This window comes from Gekko japonicus, unplaced genomic scaffold, assembly GCF_001447785.1.
Source record: "Gekko japonicus isolate JY-2015 unplaced genomic scaffold, Gekko_japonicus_V1.1 scaffold29, whole genome shotgun sequence".
In the NCBI taxonomy this organism is placed as follows: domain Eukaryota; kingdom Metazoa; phylum Chordata; class Lepidosauria; order Squamata; family Gekkonidae; genus Gekko; species Gekko japonicus.
Window position 1 is genome coordinate 788846 of NW_015172003.1, and position 19060 is coordinate 807905.

Consider the following 19060-nt stretch of genomic DNA (forward strand, 5'->3'; position numbering starts at 1 on the left):
TCTGGAGTTCTAGCCCCACTGGTGGACCTCCTGATGGCACCTGGGTTTTGGCCACTGTGTGTCACAGAGTGTTGGATGGTCCATTGGCCTGATCCAGCATGGCTTCTCTTAAATGTCCTCATGTTCACTCATAAGCCCAATGTGATGTGACCTGCTTTTCTCATTTCTCTGCCTATCCAACAGCCGAGCTAACATGTGAGATGTTGCCTTGAAACCAGGACTGCCTGAACAGCCTACATTTGTTCTCCAGACCCAAAATGTGTACTCCTCTTGCTGTTCAGGCAAAAAGGAGCTTGGGCCCCTGCCACACGGGCAGGAAACTGCAGAGGAGAAGTGTGGCTGTTTGCCCCGGGGCAAACTAACATGCAGTAAAGCGATCAGACCTACTGTGGAGGTTCTGTGGAGGTACAGTGGAGGTTCCATGGCAAGGGAGAGGTGCCGATCACAACACACGCCTGCGCGCAATGAAGAAGCGCGCGGCGCGGCGAACTGGTTTTCTTTTTTTGTGTACACTACGAATGCGCATGCTCCGTTGGGTGCGTGTGCGCATCCACGGAGACGTGGGGGAAAAAATACCCCTTTTCCGCAAGGGGACATGGGCGGGCGCCGGATGCCACCGGAAACGCGATCAGACGCCCGCCCTTGCCCCGCAGTTTCCGGAAACTAGTACCTCCAAGGTACTAGTTTTTTGCTGCGCTTTTTCGGCAGGAAGCCTCAGTTGTGCCACGGAAGCGCTACGCTTCCCAGATGTGCTGGTGAGATCGCGACCGGAAACTCCGCTTGTCTTCCGTATCTCTTGCGTGGCTAATGTTGCGTGTGACCGCAGCCTTGGATAGGCAAGCATAAAGTAAAGGTAACAGTTCCCTTGCTCGAAAGCCAATTGAATCCGACTCTGGGGTTGCAGTGCTCATCTCCATTTCAAAGCCGAAGAGCCAGTGCTGTCTGAAGACGTTTCCGTGGTCATGTGGCTGGCATGACTAAACACCAAGGCGCACAGAACACTGTTACCTTCCCACTGAAGTGGTACCTATTTATCTACTTGCAATTTCTTGCTTTCGAACTGCTAGGTTGGCAGGAGCTGGAACTAGAGGCGGGAGCTCACTCCGTCATGCGGCACACTCGGGTCTCAAACTGCTGAACTACCGACCTTCCACAGCCTGCAGTTCAGCGTCTTAACCACTTGAGCCACCGCAGCTCCTATAGGCAAGCATACAGTGTGGTTAAGAGTCTGAGGTGGCCAAGAGTGATGGAGGACAGTTGCACATATTTGCAATCAACTGTGTTCAGTTGTGTGAGTGTGGAGAAGCTGAATGAATGTATACTGCTGCAAATGTGGATGAAGGGGCAGTCACACTAGGGTGGATGCTCAGAGTCAAAATCCAGAGATAAACCACTTCACTTTCCTGAGGGAATTAATGCAGTTCTACATCAGCTTATGTTAACATTGCTACCGTAAAGGCCACTTAAAGGTAAAGGTTCCCTTGCTCGAAAGCCAGTCGAATCCGACTCTAGGATTGCGGTGCTCATCTCCGTTTCAAAGCCAAAGAGCCAGCGCTGTCCGAAGACGTTTCCGTGGTCATGTGGCCGGCATGACTAAACACCAAGGCGCACAGAACGCTGTTACCTTCCCACCAAAGTGGCACCTATTTATCTACTTGCAATTTCTTGCTTTCAAACTGCTAGGTTGGCAGGAGCTGGAACTAGAGACAGGAGCTCACTTCGTCATGCGGCAACCCGGGTCTCGAACTGCTGAACTACCGACCTTCCACAGCCTGCAGTTCAGCGTCTTAACCACTTGAGCCACCGCCACTTAGCTGATACCTAATGGCTTATGGTCATGTGGCCGGCATGACTGGTAGTGTCTGTTTTAAGGTATATTGATGGTTTGTCACAAGTGGACAAATTTAAATTAAGAAATAGCTATGGTTGTGGTTTAAATCTTTCTGCTTGGTATAGACACCAAGAACGGGCTGAGGTATGGTGCAGACACCAATTATTGTATGACCAATGGAAATAAATTCAATTTTATTTTTATTTGCCATTCAGGGCATGACAGATTAGTATACCATTACCTCAATGCACTTTTCTTTGCCAGGCATTATATTGGGATGGTGTGGACATCTGTATGTGTATTTCCATTTCCAAAGACAGAGTTAATGTGCCTTTTTCAGTAACAATGCAACTTCAATGCTATCTAGAGTCACTCCAGTCTAAGCCCATTTAAATCGTTCTTATGTAGAGTTACTCCAGTTTAAGCTTATTGAAACCAATCGTTTATACTGGAACTGAATAGGATTGCACTGTATCATAGCCACCCTTTGAAGTGATGTTTCTCGGCTTCTGTCTCTTTAAACGCGTCTCCAACGCGAGGGAAAGCCTCTCAACGCCCAACTACACTTCCGACACACTTCACATGGCCACTTCGTAGCTCCTTTCCGTTGCAGCGCACAAGAGGGCGAACTCCACACCAGGTGCCTGCGTTTCTGAAGTCATGTTTTAAGTAGCAGCGGCAAAGGCCTATGAAAGGAAGGAAGGTCCGCCTCCTATCCAATGGGAGCCACAGTATGGGCGGGGTAAGTCTCCCGGGGTGCTTCAGTCCACGGGTCAGGCTCGCAGTAGCCGGGTGAAGCTAGCCGGGGAACGGGGGGTGGGGGGGATGGAGAGGAGGCTCTTCGGTGCAATGGCTGTGCTCCTCTTCCAGGCCTTGCCCGAGGGGTTGCCGGCCACCGTGGAGGTCGCGCAGGTAGGAGGAGGAGCAAATAGGGGAGAGGGGAGGAGTTGGGGCCTCTGAGGGCGTGGAAGCAGAATAGGTGGTGGTGTGTGTGTGGGGGAAAGAACAGCAATTCGAGGGGAGTAGGGGAGACCCTTGGGGGAGGGGGAGAAGCGGAAGGAAGACTTTGCTGTGACAGGGGATGTCTTTCTTGGGGAAACCTTGCGGGGGGGGGGAGGCTTCGGGGAGAACCCCCTGGCAGAGGCCTGCTAGACAAATAAGGGTGTAAATAAGTAGAAGTATGCATCTGCAAGTCTCTGAGGAGGCAAGCGTGACAGACGACGGGCAGTGGTTTGCTTAGGCAAAGGATGGGAGTCTTGAAATATTGTGCCTCTTTGTAAAGGAAATATTTAGTCGCTTAACATGTTGAATTTCATATATGGTGGGGGTCACAGATATAAAGAGGTAGATGCAGCAGCACTCAGGTCAGATGTTATGATCATAACGTGTGTATTGCTGAATGTGAAAATGCTGTTAGGATACACACGGTGTTAGTTTTTCCTGTTTCTTATGGAGGGGTTTGTACATACCTGCACACAGAATATGCAGGTGCTGTTTCCTTTAGGAAGGATATATGCCTTTATTTGCTGCTTGTTCTTATGCAATACAAGAAAGTGGGACTCAATCTGTTCCCTTATGTGTCATGAAGAGATATGCAGTAAAGCAAATGTGCTTTTCCTCAATTCATGTGGTGCTGTATGACTGTATTTTGGGTCAGGCTGTCAATACCCAAATATGAAATATTTCATGAAGTACTTCCCTGTGTAGAAAAATGTGGTGTGTAAAGTTCCAGGAAGGTTTAATTTGCCACAACAAAGAAGGTAGTACAGAGGTTTCTAAAAAAAGTGACCATGTCTGAGAACATAAGAAGAGCATTGGACCAGTGGTACATCAAGTCGAGTGGCCCCTTTCACACAGCAGCCAATTGGATGCCCTTGAGAGCCAGTAGAGTATAGAGGCCTAGCTTGCCTCAGCCCTGAGGAAGTTTTTTTTTTTAATGACATAAGTTTGTATTGGCAAGAGCCTTTGTCCTCGGATGACTGATGTAGGCTAAGTGAGTCCAATACTTTTCCTACATAGAGAGCAAATGTTGTGTGTTGTTATTGTCAGACTTAGATGGGTAGGTCTGTTCCAACCTCCATTTAGCCATGAATCTCACTAGGGCTGTGGTCACACCGTCATTTTGATTGGGTTTCAACACTGTTCCTAATCACTCTTTTCAATTTAATTTACCTCATGGGATTATTAGGATAAAAAGGAAGGAATAACCGTGTGTGCCATCCTGAGCTCCGTGGAGGAAGGTTGAGATTAAAAATGTAGCTGATAAGTGAATAAATGATCAGACAGTAGGCACCATAAATGGAAACCTACAGAAACCATTGGGAGAACATTTTGCTCTCTCTGGACATTCTATCTCTGACCTTAAGGTCATGGTACTTAAAAAGAAGTTAGTAGACAGAGACAGAAGTGGCAGAAAGATGGTCAGACTTGTTAATGAATTCTTATTTCTTAGTTTCAGTAATTATAATACAAAAGGTAATTGGTAATTCAGACCTTGTTTACTGTTTGTGCATTCCATCAAGTATAAATTGTATACTATAAATTGTACACTATGTCCCTAGGTTTATTGCCTGACTTAGGCTCTTGCATATGTCACTAAACTGGGTAATCCTTAAGGTGCCAAAGGACAGTTTCTTTTGGGAGGCAGGTATCTAGGAGAAACAGGAAGGGCTTGTTACCTCCTTAAAGTGCTATAGTCTATAAGGTTGACATGTTGGCCTCAAACGATTCTTCGTATTTTGCCTTTCCAAATTCAATTCAGAGGTGGCTTTGTATGCATGACAAGCCTTACAGGTTTTACTAAAGAACAAAGTTTGAGTCCAGTGGCACCTTTAAGACCAACAAAATTTAATTCTGGGTATATGGTGTCATGTGCTTGCACACTTCTTCAGATACGTATATGTGTATTTCAAGGGCATCTGCCAAGGATTGGAGAATGGAAGTAGGTGCCACCCACTTAAGACGTAGTAAGTTGGATTCTATGATAGCAGTTTGGTCCTCTGTTGTGCATTCTTCAGTACTATAACACAATTGCTCTTTCTTTGTCGTGTCCTAATGTATGTTGAAGATCAAACTGTGTCTGGGGAGCCCCTGTTACAGAGTAGCTCAAGGAAGAGATTCTTGCCTAGTGGGCTGTTGCATCCCCCTGCCTTCACACTTTGCAAACAGATTGTTAAGGATGGCGGAGTCATGGAATGTTGAAAATCAGTTAAGAAGGTTTGCTTGGAAGATGGGACAGGTATAAGTACTCGAAGGAGAAGACTGTATGCTGCGGGGATTAGGTAGGCAAGAGAAGTGTGCAGGCTGATTGCCTCAAGAGGCAAATGGGTTGTGATATTGATAGGAGCAGGGTCATGAGCTATATGAGCTGATTTTTTCCAGTGTATTTATTCCAATAACTTCTTCAAATCCAAGCCTGTGGGAGTCTGTTGGAAATAAAATTAACCCAAAATCTCTCATGGTATGGGTAGGCCTTAGTGATCACAACATATGTTTCCTTTTCACACTCTCATCCACATGCTCTGGCTGAGAGAGCTGATGAACAGAATGTGCGTGGTGGAAGCAGTGCATGGATACAAAGCTGTGTTATTCCCGAAATGGCAAGACATGGAGGAAACAGAGTTCTGGGACATGGCTAGAAAGTAGGACTAGGTTTATGGAACTTGAAAAACTATGCTTTCACAGAATGGTCACAAACATTAACTTGTCATCAGAGTGTTAATTCTCTGAAAAGAGAGACTGGTCAGTTTGTCTAGAGAATGCTGACAGAGAGCCTAAGATTGAGGGAAGGATGGGTGGAAGAGGCAGAAAGGGAAGAGACTAGAAAAAGAGGGAGGCTAGAAAAATTCTCCCATAGGATGGTCTTTGGGTGGAGAGGTATGAGACCCAGAATGGGGACGGTTGCCAGATTGGTGGGGCAGGTGAATTAAAATGGCCACCCATACTTTTGGGTGCAAATCTTTCATAGAACATATTGTCTAAGAGATTTATCTATTATATGGATCATGGATTCTTGAGATTGTTATTTGAGAACTCTGGGGAGCATTGTTTTTCAGAGACTGCGAGAGATTGGAACCTATTTGGGAATCTCCACCATGCATCTGCATGCCTTTATAGTGGGACTTAAATGATGCCATATGGCTTTATTGAAGATTTAGTCCTTGTATATGAGACTTGTAATTATATTTGAAGATTTATTGAATACATTTGAAACAGTAGTAGAAGAAGAAGATGTTGGATTTATACGCCGCCCTTCACTACCCAAAGGTGTCTCAGAGCGGCTTACAAACTCCTTTCCCTTCCCCTCCCCACAACAGACACCCTGTGAGGTAGGTGGGGCTGAGAGAGCTCTTGACAGAAACTGCTCTTTTTCAAGAACAGCTCTTATCAGAACTACGGCTTGCCCAAGGTCATCCAGCCAGGTGCAAGTGGAGGAGTGGGGAATCAAACCCGGTTCTCCCAGATTAGAGTCCGCGCACTTAACCAATACACCAAACAGTATTGGTAATTTGGTCACAACAATCGGTGCGTTTTTGACACTACTCTTTACAGTGGTAGCAAAGACTGGGACTCCATATGGGCTTAGAGGAACTGCAGAGTTCACTAAATGATTTCAGCAATACTGGAATGGATGGCAAGAGCGAGGGGTCTCCTGGCACATGGACTGAAAGTAGGGTTATTTGTGGGACTGTTTAATAGAAGGCGATTAATAACTTGAAAATGATTGTTTCAGGATGATATTGCTTATGTAAGGGTGTGGCTGTATGCCCTTTTTGTCTTTCCATTCTTAAAAGTAAGACTGATAGAAGTCCTGGGGCAATGATTTCCAAACTTCTTGAATGCATTTTATATATTAAGGACTCATTTATCCATTCTGCCCCTTAGCCTGTCAGTCATATGGTCTTGCGCCTTTGTGATATAATATCCATAATATATTTCTAGCATCTTGACAACCCGATGTATAAATGTCTTTCAGTTTACTTATAGGTCCTTCCCCTCTTCTTGTGATCATATTGGAAAATGACTGCCAAACAATATATATCAAGGACACATTTTTTATATGTCTTTGTTTTAAAATTGTATTTATATTATATGATTTTATCTTATTGTATTATTGAAATTTTATTCTGTGCGTGAGCCGCCCTGGGCCGGGAGGATGGGATAAAAATCTAATAAATAAATAAATAAAATAGCCCTCTTGCTCTTTTTTTATTTAGCAGTTAACATTCCTGGGGAATAGTATCCAAATGTGCAAAACTTAAGCAGTTGTAGCTTTTCCCATCACTTGATCCTCATGTCAGTCATAACTTCATTTGCTTATCTTCTGTGTGTAGAACATTTGTGAAATTCTCAAGAGCATGGGCAGTAATCAAAGATGGCGGCCGTAGTAGTAAAAGAAAGTTGCCACCAGGCAGAGAAAGTCTTCTTCTGAATTGTTAGAAAGGTCTGTCCTTTGTCTTTTTCCCAAAAAACTGGTGTCACAGATTACTTCCAGAGTTACAGTGTCCAATCCAGAGAAGTTGGCCTAGCTAGTAAATAATCTTCTTGGCTAGCCATCAACTTTAGTGGATTTAATTTTCCAGGTTTCTTATAACTTGATAATCAGTATGTAAAAGCCTCAACTCTCAAAACTGACATCATTGGCTTTTTGATCATGCAATGTTTTGGATCTCTGTCTGAGAAAGACTTTAAATTCAGATTGCTGACCCTAAAGTGTGTTAAACATAACTGTATAGGTAATTCATTAAACTACTATAGTACATGGAAAATAAGGGTGTGTGCCTCAGGTGTATCTTCTTATGGCTTATCCATCACTTGATTTTCAAATGTACCTTCTGTACAACATTACCATAAACTCTCCCACTGTTGTGCATGGGAAGTTTGATGAAACAGCTGTTACCTTAAAATTTTTGAGATGCAAATGTTCACTAATGCTCTTAAATTTAACTTGGACTGTTTGAATCATAATTAACATGTAACTCTTGCTGGGCATGGTATAGCAACTAATTTTTTCTTGTTGTTTAAAAGTTGTATAGTAGTTACTTCATGTCACCCAGGATGTTAAGTAGACACTATTGTATCTAGCACCTATTTCGGCCCTCAAGTACAATATCCTGTTTTCCTTGCCAAATTGCACAGAAGATTGCAAAAGCTTCATACTAATACAGATCTGTTCCTGCTGTGTTCCACAGCCTTCATCAGTTTTGTCTGCATTTGTTTCTTCCAGTAAAGGAAACATGCTTCTATATAAACAGGCAGTGCTACTGCATTTCAGAATAACTTCTGGAAGTAATCTACTGTTACTTTAAACTATCAAAATGCCTGTCAGGGGTCCCATCTGTTGCAGAGGCCTAGAGCGGGGAGTGTAAACAATGCATCTTTGTGCTGTAGACACAGATGCATTGTACCTCTGTGGCCTCCATCTTGGAGGAGGCCAGCCTTCCAGTATCAGACACAGGAAAGAGGTTTTGTTCTTTTCAGAACTGTGTCTTTGTCAGTAACAGTTGTCCACTTAGGAAAAAGTAACCGGATGTAGCTGAGCTGTTACTGATGGCCACAGGGTCCTTGGCTGAGCAAGTGTTGCATTTTCCCAACAGTACTGCTGGTTATGTCCCACCTAACTTTGTCCCATGGAATTTAATAAGAGCGTCACAGAATGGATCCCATTTCTTGTCTACTTCCAGAGTGAGGCAAAGAGATGGAAACAAGGAACTAGATCTTGTATGCACAATTCTCACATTGTATCTTTTCGGAATGCTTGCAGATAAACTGAGCTCAGTGAAAATAAGCAACATATGAGTCTGTACTAAGGAATCATTTCAATGTTATAATTGCCTGATGTTTGGCCTGTGAGGCTATTTTCCTTTTAACATGGTTTTCCTCATGCCTTCACATTTTTTCCAGACACAGTAGTTATAACATGAACAATGTTTTAGATTGTTCCTATTCAGATGCTAGTCTCCCAAAAAAAGCCTTGTTTTGACATAGTTCTCTTGTACCTAATAAGTTTGTAGGAATCAATTACTAAGAAAATTTTAGTTTCAAACAACTTGTTTAACCATTCAACCTGTGTAACTTTATATAAGACAGTATTTCAGCTGAGATAACTGTCTCTGCTTGACGAGCAATAGTAGTCTGTGTGTTTGATCATGTCCAATTTGTGTGCCAAAGAAAGGTCAAAACAGGTTAATCTTGAAATACTAGAATCCAGCAGATGGCATTCTTACCTCAGTCTGAATTAGTTGTTCCCTCTAGTGAATAATATGCTGGTATCTGTCTTTGCTTTCTACAGAAGTGTATTTCTGTGGCGTATGGGAGCAGCCCTGTCCTACTGTGGCACTTTCCCTGTCAAGCATTGGTAGCAGTAGTGGGCAGGGTGTGGCGAGGGACCTCACTTCTGGAGAAGAAGCCTCTTAGTGTTTTCCTTAACCCTCACTGCTTTTCCTAGTCCCATACACATCAGTGGAGTTGCTTGGAAACAATTTTTTGTCTGGCAATTCCAAAATAAAATTTTCACTTTCCTTTAAAAAAGATACACCTATTTTTAATAGTATTTTTAAAGTACTTTGAAAAAATGTTTCAAAACTTTAGGGCATGAGGGGTTAGAGAATACAAACTTGGCAAACTAGTTTGACCAGAAACCATAGTGGGGAAAACAAGCTAGCATGCATTACCAAGTGCAGTAGCTGCTCTGCAGTACCAGGTGGCTTCCTTGAGTGTACCTTCTTCAGTGGTTGTACTTATGGTGGTAGTGGGAAGCTCCTTGAACAGGCTTGTGTTTGAAGCACTCTGTGCTCACACAGAGAACCCTCAAATAATGGACTGTGCTGCACTAGGAATCTTTTCCTCTACCATTCCTTATGTTTTCCATAAGATGCTAGGAACTATGAACGACACTTTGATTCCTTTGTATATACTCCGAGTTTAGAGTATAAATGTTGTGTTCCTCCTGATATTGTAGAATGTTACTGAAAATATAGGGTTCAACTAGACAAGAAGCAAGAGAGCCATGACTAGCTCTTCCATTGGGTTGGTTCCTATCACTCCTATCTGCCTTCCTCTGACAGAAAGCATTGCTGTTAGTAGAGCAGGGTGGTAGGACACAATCCAAAGTTTTAAATCTTATTTAAAAGCTGTAATTGGGCCGGAGATAGGAGTCAGGATCGAATTTTGGATTGAGACAGTGGCACTAGGGTGTGTGTGTGTTTTTAACGCTTCTCTTCCCCCAAACCCACTGTTTTCTGAATAGAAATTGCACTGCTTGATTGACTACTGTATTTATTTAAATGCAAGACTAGGTTCATTCCCAGGCCCAAGTATGCCATCAAAAAGAGGAAGTTGCCTTAAGTTTGCTTAGAAGTTATAGTTATGTCCGGTGATAACTGTTTTGTTTTTTTAGGAGAGATCTTAGTTTAAAATAAATACAGTTTTGGCACCAGTTTGGAAAAAAGTTTCTTCCCCGTCAAACTATTAGCCGCGCAGGGGCTCCACGGAGGTCCATCAGTGGCTATTAGCCACAAGGTATAGATAGGAACTCTCAGTCTGGAGCAAGTGATGCACTGTATTCTTGGTGCTTGGGGGGGGCAACAGTGGGAGGGTTTCTAGCGTCCTGGCCCCACTGGTGGACCTCCTGATGGCACTTGGTATTTTTGGCCACTGTGTGACAGAGTATTGGACTGGATGGGCCATTGGCCTGATCCAACATTGGCTTCTCTTATGTTCTTATGTTATGTTAATTTACGTTTAGAAAATGGCATAGGAACAAGAGTTAAATTCTTCCTTACTACCGTGTTTCCCCAAAAATAAGACACTGTCTTATATTCATTTTTTCTCAAGAAGACACACTAGGGTTTATACCACAAATGCATAGAAATCCTGCTAGGGCTTATTTTTGGGGTAGGTCTTATTTTCGGGGAAACAGGGTATACTCCGGTTTCAAACTAGGTTCACTTTCACTCCCTACCCTGAAGTGGTTTTTGGAAGATTTGATCACAAATCTCTCACTTCTCATCTAGGAGAGCCCTTAGAACATAGACAATGGTTTGTATGAATGTTGCATTTCAAAACTAGAATGTTTATTGCAAAATCTAATAATATGTTTCAGAATATGAACTGAAGTTTGGTCTGTAAAATTCCCATTCTTTCATTCCTTTGATCATGCTGAGATAGAATATTAGCATTACTAGCCATTGCTGTGTGGTTTCTGTGATCATGATTCTGTAGTTCCTGCATTTCACAATTTCAAACTTTTAAGATGACTTCCTGCATTTACATTTTTTATTCCTCTTGCACAATTTGGGGTTGATCCAAAATTTAGCAATCCCTGAACAAAGTAAAATGTTGAAGCAGATGGCAATAGGTATATATTGATAGGATCATAGGGGTTTATGGGAAAGAAAGACAGAGTATGAAGTTTTGAGGTAGGCTCAGGGAGTGTTAGATGTAAAGCCTGCTCTACCATAAAGCTCACTGGGCAATGTTGGTTCAAGCACCCTTTCTCAGATTTGCATAGATAAAATGGGAAAAGGAGAACCATGTGTGTTACCCTGAGGTCCTTGGAGGAAAGACAGAATAAACATGTCCTAGTAATTAGATAAATGTTAGGGCTATGGTGTAATCTGCATGACACTGTATAGTAAAAATTGTCATGAGTCATAGGAAAAGAGATTCCCAGACTTGCTGGCTGAGGACATGATCCAGCCATACAGTTTGTTGAACTGGCTACATCCTCATCCTTTCTATTAGATTGGATCCAAGCTTTACTTAAACAGACCACGTTTGTGGAAGAGATTTTTGCTGCTGCCTTCTACAGTTCCCACTACCCTCCAAAAATCTGCTGGGTTTAGAGAAGCCATCCCGAACACCAAGCAGTGCAGCACAGATGGGTTGCTGCAGGAAAGGGAATTGGATAACCTACCACCACCATTGTACACGTAAAGCAAAAGCCTGTACATCAGTGAGCAAGGGCAATTTCAGTGAATCCTCACTTTTGGCTTCCCCCCCCCCCCGGATACTGTTCTGGAGCCTGTCCCTCAGTAGTAGCTTTTTTGGGAAGTGGAACAGAGCAGCAGAGGAAGGGGAAAGTGCAAAAATTCCTTCTGTGAACTTGGTCTGTTCATGGAAAGCTTGGATTCAAAATGTATAAATCACAGATTAAATCAGTGGGTCCATTTTTTTGTGTTGGAACAGGCTTTTTGGCTTGATTTGTCCAATATGAGCTGTTTTTTAAAACTGGGATTTGAAAGAATACCCGAAAGTACAGGCCTGCTGACTCCGTGCTTTGCCTTCCTTGAACAGCTCTTTTGCTTTAGACGATTTGGAGGTCATTTGGGGAGACACTGATATGTGAAAAGCATTCTGTTTTCTGAGTAGGTCTAGGCTGAGAGGGGTAAGACAAAGCATTGCTACTGGATTGATTCATCCTCTTTTTCTTCTCCCTTTGTTAGGAGAGGTAAGTGGCTTGGTAATAAAGAATCCAGCATTGCAGTCCTAGAGTTCACAAAGTGATCATTAGCCTACAACAAAAAAAGGTAATGTTTTGAGAAAAGTAGGCCATTTTGAAGCAGATTTAAATGTTTTCGCTTACCTAAGGAATTTTGGGAATTGAGTGGTGGTAGTTTGATTTCACCACCACCCCCAGCAAAATACAGTTCCCATAGTACTTTGGATAGGAACTGTGGCATTTAAACATGTTAGAAATAAAATTAATTTTGTACTTATAGACATCCCATCCTCTGATCTTTGTTTACTTGAGTATAGCAACCTGCATTTATCTGCTAAGGAGACACAAATTTTACATGCCTGGAAAACTTCCAGGGACACAGTGCTCTACTGTAAACAAAAATAAGCACCCCACAGTGCTTAAAATGTCTAATTTGTGTGGTCAAGAATTTGGCAGCATGGGGGGTATGTCTTGCATACAGTGTTAATGAATTCCAGAATGATAGGCTGCCTTCCTCACAGCTATGTACAGCTTCATTCTGAAAGGAAGTCAAAAGCCTGAATTTATTGGCTCATGTTGTCTTTTGAAAGCAATGGATTGTACAGTCATACACGTTTGTGTTTAACAAACAGGCTGTGAAATGAGAGCATGTGTGTATCCAAACTATTTGTGTTACTGACATAGTAAATGTCTCATCAAGCTGCTTTAAGTTTGAACATATTCTTAAAGCCCAGGACAAGTCATATCACCTTGTGTTATCTCTTTAGAAAACAAGGTTATACTGTTTATAGAATAGACAATGTATACTCCCTTGGTAAACACTTTATCTCCATGTAGTGGCTGATAAGACTGTATCATCAGTTTAGCAAATTGCTTTTAGACTTAAAGACACACTGAGTGAAGTCCTATTCCTTAAATACTGGGAAACACCCCCCACATACACACACAAACATACTGCTTTTAAGCAGAAACATAATTTCAGGCTGTCCTCCTGTGAGAGGGTTTTAAGGAACTAGGGTTATTGCAATTTAGATCCTAGTGAATATGAGAGATTTTCAGATTAGGTACTGAAAGCTCAAGCTGGGTCACATTACCTTCTTTTTTTTAAAACTAACTTGCCTTGGAACTACAAGGGGGTGGCTTGATGCGAGAGATGTATCAGGCGATTTGAACCACCCTACTTGGCTCAGGGCCATGTGTTCTGGATAGGTGGTATGGAGAGGAACAGGGCTGTGTTGAATCTTGTGGTATCTTTTTCTGAAGCAGATGTTATGCCTATGCTATGACTGGTTATGTCCTAAGTACTTTTTTCCCCGCGACAGATTTCTATAGTAAAATACATTGGTATCTTAGTCATCAGGCACGTTTCAAGCTATATGTAAAAGAGACTCAGAGAAATCAAAATGCATGCACTTAATACCAACAGATGTTTGTGGAACAAATGTTACCTAATCTTTTTTTTTTTGTACAATTTACAAAATACTTTGTGTTCAGCAAACAACACAAGCATATGCAACAAACAAAAAGGGTCACTTCCAGACCTGGTCAGTTTAGTATTTGTTGAGGATGTGATGCAATAATTGAGGTCTTTCAAGGGGAAAAAGTACAGTTCTCTGAAATCAGTGCCTGGGTTTGTGCCCTACAGGGTACAACTTTCCAAACACTATTGATTAGTTTAGGGGCTGGGATCTTTTTCTTCTTGCAAAAAACCTGCCATTACCTTGGCTGTTGGGGTTTCCTCAGAGCTACTCTTTTCTTTCCATATGAACTCTTGTATTAGGCGTAAATATTTGCAGGGCGATTCATATAACTGGACCCAGCCCAGGCCTATACCATAATTTAAGAGTTGTGCTTAATTTGCAGAAAGCCCACCCGCTACCTATGATAATGCTTGTTGGGTTTATTTTCCGCTTTCATTCTGTTAATAGGATAATTGGGGGCTGAGAATTTTTGTCCTAAAGGTGAAATTAGCCAAACCCTACCTCAGGCAGAATTTAATATAGAAGCATTGTCCTTTAAACTGGAAACTCTTCAATTGTAAAAACTCTGCCTCTGTTGCAGGATAAACTCAAATGGTGTTAATTCATCATAAACTATTTGTACTTGCTGTCTTTAGCTGCCAACATGCTTCTTAAGGAACCCCAGCCAATAGTAATTTGCTCCCTGCTCGAGTACAAGTTTTGGGATGCCTCTCACTTTCCATGTGTGTGAAGGAGCATTTTTAATCTGTACATCAGCCCCCCAGAAGCTGAATTTCAGGGAGCAAAGCAGGCTGCAGTCCAAATAATTTTCTGTTTGTGGAAAAAGAACTTTCCAAAGTTAGTGCATGGAATTTCACTTGCAGTATTACATGAATGTTGTTCCTAATGGCCTAAGTTTTTAATTCTGTTAAGGAGAAAGGGATAGTGATTGTGGTAGTGTCACAAAATCAAACAGCAGTAGGGTGTTGCTACTCCATGAAGGTTGCTAATTGCAGAGTGTGCAACCTGGCTTACATTTTAATTTCTTCAAAGTATTTTTAGTGGTATTACTCTGTTACAGATTACTCTGGTTAGGCCTGATTTAGATATAGAAGTGCACTTAAGGAGCCCTGAGTGTCTAGTTAGTATTTCTATATCAGATTATTACTCTCCAGGCAGAAGGCATACCTCAACATCTTTGGATCATTTTTGGGTATAGTACACAAGTGATGCTGCTACTGAATCTTTGCTTCCACCTGGGCTGGGACACCTATTTTATCTATTTATCTAATTATATTAATTATACATTTTCTGGTCTACAAGAGGACATATTAGTCTATTAACTCCTTTGTTCCTCTCCAAGGCTCCAAGAGTTTTGGGTCTCTGGAATCCCTTTTTGGCATGTTTAGCTAAGAGACCTGGCCAGCCTTGTTTCTGGCCTACAAAAGCATCCTCAGTGAATTTTGGTGAAGACCAGAAACTAGATTTCTGGCCATACTCATGACCATCCTTTCACAATCTATATATCTAATAGCCAAGTTGCCCCCTGGTGTGCGGATACTTATTTCCGCACATTGGGGGCACCTGGGGGGAGGGGGATTTTTGTGCACACTTGGGACGGTCCCCAGGTGAATTTATTTATTATTTTTATTATATTTATTATTATTATCCACTCTTCGAAGAAAAAGGCAAAGGGAACTGCTGAACAAAATGTTTCACACTCACTGCTAGTTATGTGGGGAATCTGTAACGAAATTGTAAACATGAACGCGAAGTTCTCATTTAGAAGTATCAAATGATACCTGCCCACTCATGGAAAATTCTGGCTGTACTCTGCTTGCCTGATCATGCCATACTTTCTGGCAGGTCTGAAGTTGTGAAATGAAAGATGGAGGGAAATCTTTGATTGCTGCCATTCTCAGAGAGGTGTATGATTGGTTGTACTTTTATTAGCTGCTTCATAATTCTGCTTAATTGTGGATTAGATAGCAGAAAGTGAAGTTGTTTAATTCATTAGGTTGCATAAGTCAAAAGCAGCTTGATAGCACATAACACAGAGAAGTTCTTTAAATCTTTCTCTGTACTTGAGATTTGTTACTGCTGTTTTGACCAAGTACCTCTGTGCCTGATCAGCTTTAATCTCTTGAAATGGAATCCATTCAGAGAAATGGAATCCATTCAGACATTAGGCCTAATGTTCTTAATGCTTTCAACCTCCCCCCCTTTTTTGCATTTGAATGATCTACCAGTTGTTGTGTTGGTATATAACCTTATACCAGTTGGTATATACCTTAGAACTGGCTTGTATTTTTTAAAAATATTCTGTCTAGGGTTTCCATCTTAAACAGATTTGGTAGAAAGGGAATTTCACTGAAACTGTCTGCTAAAGAAAGGGGTTGCAATCCAAGTAATTTATGCCCTTCTAACTATTGTTTATTCTTGATCAAATTATTAAACTGTTCTCTAGTTTTAGGTGGGTAGCCATGCTGTTCTGAAGCAGTAGAACAGAATTTGAGTCCAGTGGCACCTTTAAGACCAACAAAGAGGGTCTTCAAGGTGCCACTGGACTCAGACTTTGTTCTCTAGTTGTTAGATTTACGATGCAATTCTAAGCAGAGCTGCACCATTTGGTGGTCCTGAAAGGATATTACTCTATTTAGGATTGCACTATTAAATTCTTCAGTTATTCTGTGTAGAAAACATCAGTTTCCATATCACAGTGTAAACCTTCAAGACCTATACTGTATATTTATTTGAACCCTGGTCTTAGGGCAAAGAATTTCTCAATCACTGGCTCAGTTTCACAGGCTCAGTTTTACTTCAAAGTAAAATAATGTATTCTAGTTATCTGCCATGCCACATACCCTGTAGATGTCATATTCATTCTCTCATATTTAATATTTTAATGCTGACCCCTATTTGTACACATTTGATAGGACAGGGGTGTCTAACTCATTTGTTATGAAGGCCGGATCTGACATAAATGGGACTTTGTCGGACTGGACTGTAAATAGGGTTGCCAGCCTCCAGGTGGGATCTGGGGATCTCCTGGAATTACAACTGACCTCTAGATGACAAAGTTCAGCTCCTCTGGAGAAAATGGCTGCTTTGGAGGATGGGGTGCATGGAGTTAGACCTTGCTGATGTCCCACCCCCCCTAATTGTGCCACTTCTGGGCCCCGTACCTCAGGTCTCCTGGTATTTCCCAACCCAGAGGTGGCAAATAAGGGAGCTGTCACACATGCTGAATAATGCAGTTTCAGTCCTCTTCAGCTACTATTTGCAAGTGAATTCTGCCATTTCACACAATAAAATCCAGTTGCAAAGTGTACTGAAAGTGCGTTATTTAGTGTGGGGAAAAGTGCCATTATAGAAGTGGGGGCCTACAAAACTTTCAAGGGGTGGGAATCCCATATCCTTCCCCATCACTGAACCTTCCCCATCACTGAACCTTCCCCAGCTTAACCACCCACCCTGAAGCCTGGCAGAAGCAGTGTCATAGCTTGGGCAGAGAATGCTACTTTACTTTCCCCAGCCTGCTCTCATGGTTCATTCTGTGAGCCTAGAACTCAAGGAAAAAACATGAAATGGCTAGTGCCTCAAGTGCAATCAGTACAAAAGAAAACTACCCTGAAGTACTGCAGTGCTAACGACTAAGCTCCCTCCCATTTACACAGCAGATTTAAGGCAATAAACAGCTCTAACTCAGGGGTGTCGAACTCATTTGTTATGAGGGCTGGATCTGACATAAATGTGACCTTGTTGGGCCGAGCCATATGTGTCATAAAATGTAATGCCAGGTAGCAGAGATAAAAACTATAAAAGACACAAACACAAAGATTTTTTTTACTTAAAATAAAAAACATGCTTAAAACATTAGCTCTGTAAGCTGCAAACCTACTTTTAATTTATTTATTTATTTTTATTACAGTTTTTTATTTTATTGAACTTTATATATACAAACATTTCATCTGTTCAAGTTACATATAAATCAGTCATTCATTTCTTGTTTTTTCTTTACAAGTTGGGGTTACTAATTTTCTATCAGTTTTTCTATCCACATATATACTTTTTCCTACTTTTAATTTATTGACATTCACCATAGAAAACTCATGCTCAAAATTCTGAGTCTAGGACCCAGGTTAAAACATGAAATGGCTGAGTGATTAAGAGAGTCTGGGGAAGCAACCAGTGATGCAGCAGCAGCAGCAGAACTGGAAGCAGGAGATGGCTAGTTCCACTGCGGGCCTGATGGAAGTCCTCCGGGGGTTTGATCTGGCCCCTGGGCCGCATGTTTAGTACTCCTGCTCTAACTGATCCACTTGGCTGGGAACTGGGAAGCAGCCCCGCCCTCTGCTCCTTGCACTAAGCTCAGAAGATTGAGGATGGGGAGGGGAGGGAGGATGGGGAGGGGAGAGAGCCGCGAGCCAGATTAAAGCCCTGGGCTTTTTGTAAACTGGTAGAAAAATGCATGTTGCAGATTCCTTGCCACTGTTGAGGTAACTTCTGTAGCCAATAGGAAGATCTTAAGTATTGGCTAGAAACCATTAGAGTCTGAAATCATGGCTCTGTCCTTTCTGTTGCAATCCCCCCCCACACAAGTTTAATGTGAGGCTGCATGAATTTTAACATGCTTTCCCTTTCGGAAAACTGTCCTTCTGACTCAAACTAAAAATCCATCTAGATCTGCCCAGTAGCAGTCAGCCCAATGTCCTTTGGAGGCTAATAACCAGGGACAATGGAAATAGTTTACCCTTGTTTGTCTCTAACAATTTAGTAACCAGAGGGAGATTTCCATTCTTAGCTATCACAGCCAATTCTATCCATATATAATTAAGTTAGTGATAAATATCTGTAATCTACAGAATATGTTGCTAGTTATACCTCTACACCTATTTAACTTATTATTGCTGCTTCTGTGTAATCAGGACTCCAGTTTGGAGTGCCCACTCTCCCCTTGACCTTAGTGTTTGTGGGAACTGTTTTGGAATTGCACACACATATGAACTTTTCAGTCTTGACTGTAATTTATTTTGACCATTTATGTACGTAGTAGTGACTCTGAGGATGAGTAAGGCTTTTCCTGGTAAAAGCATATGTTGGCTCCCTGCCATGGGTTTTGTAAAAACAGAGTAGCAAGATGTTCTGCATGTATGCAAGATGCTGATCTATAGAATGACCTCTTACTAGAGGTGATTAAGTTGGCATTTAATGCACTTAATCTAAAAGCTTAATTATGACTGTGGAAGAGCATAAAAGACAGTGGACATCTCTCTTGGGACAGTTGGCTAATAAAAGTAGCGACTTGAGTAGATCAAATACCACCTT

The 19060-nt window shown here is 41.9% G+C and overlaps 1 protein-coding gene across 1 annotated transcript in view; it reads left to right on the forward strand.

Annotated features, from left to right (window-relative positions):
* Positions 1–2598: 2598 nt before the first annotated feature.
* Positions 2599–19060, forward strand: part of WBP1L (WW domain binding protein 1-like) — a 62826-nt gene continuing 46364 nt past the window's right edge. The window contains exon 1 of the mRNA XM_015420103.1: positions 2599–2743. Coding sequence (XP_015275589.1) covers positions 2657–2743 — 87 coding nt within the window. The 5' untranslated portion in view covers positions 2599–2656. The remainder of the gene's footprint in view (positions 2744–19060) is intronic.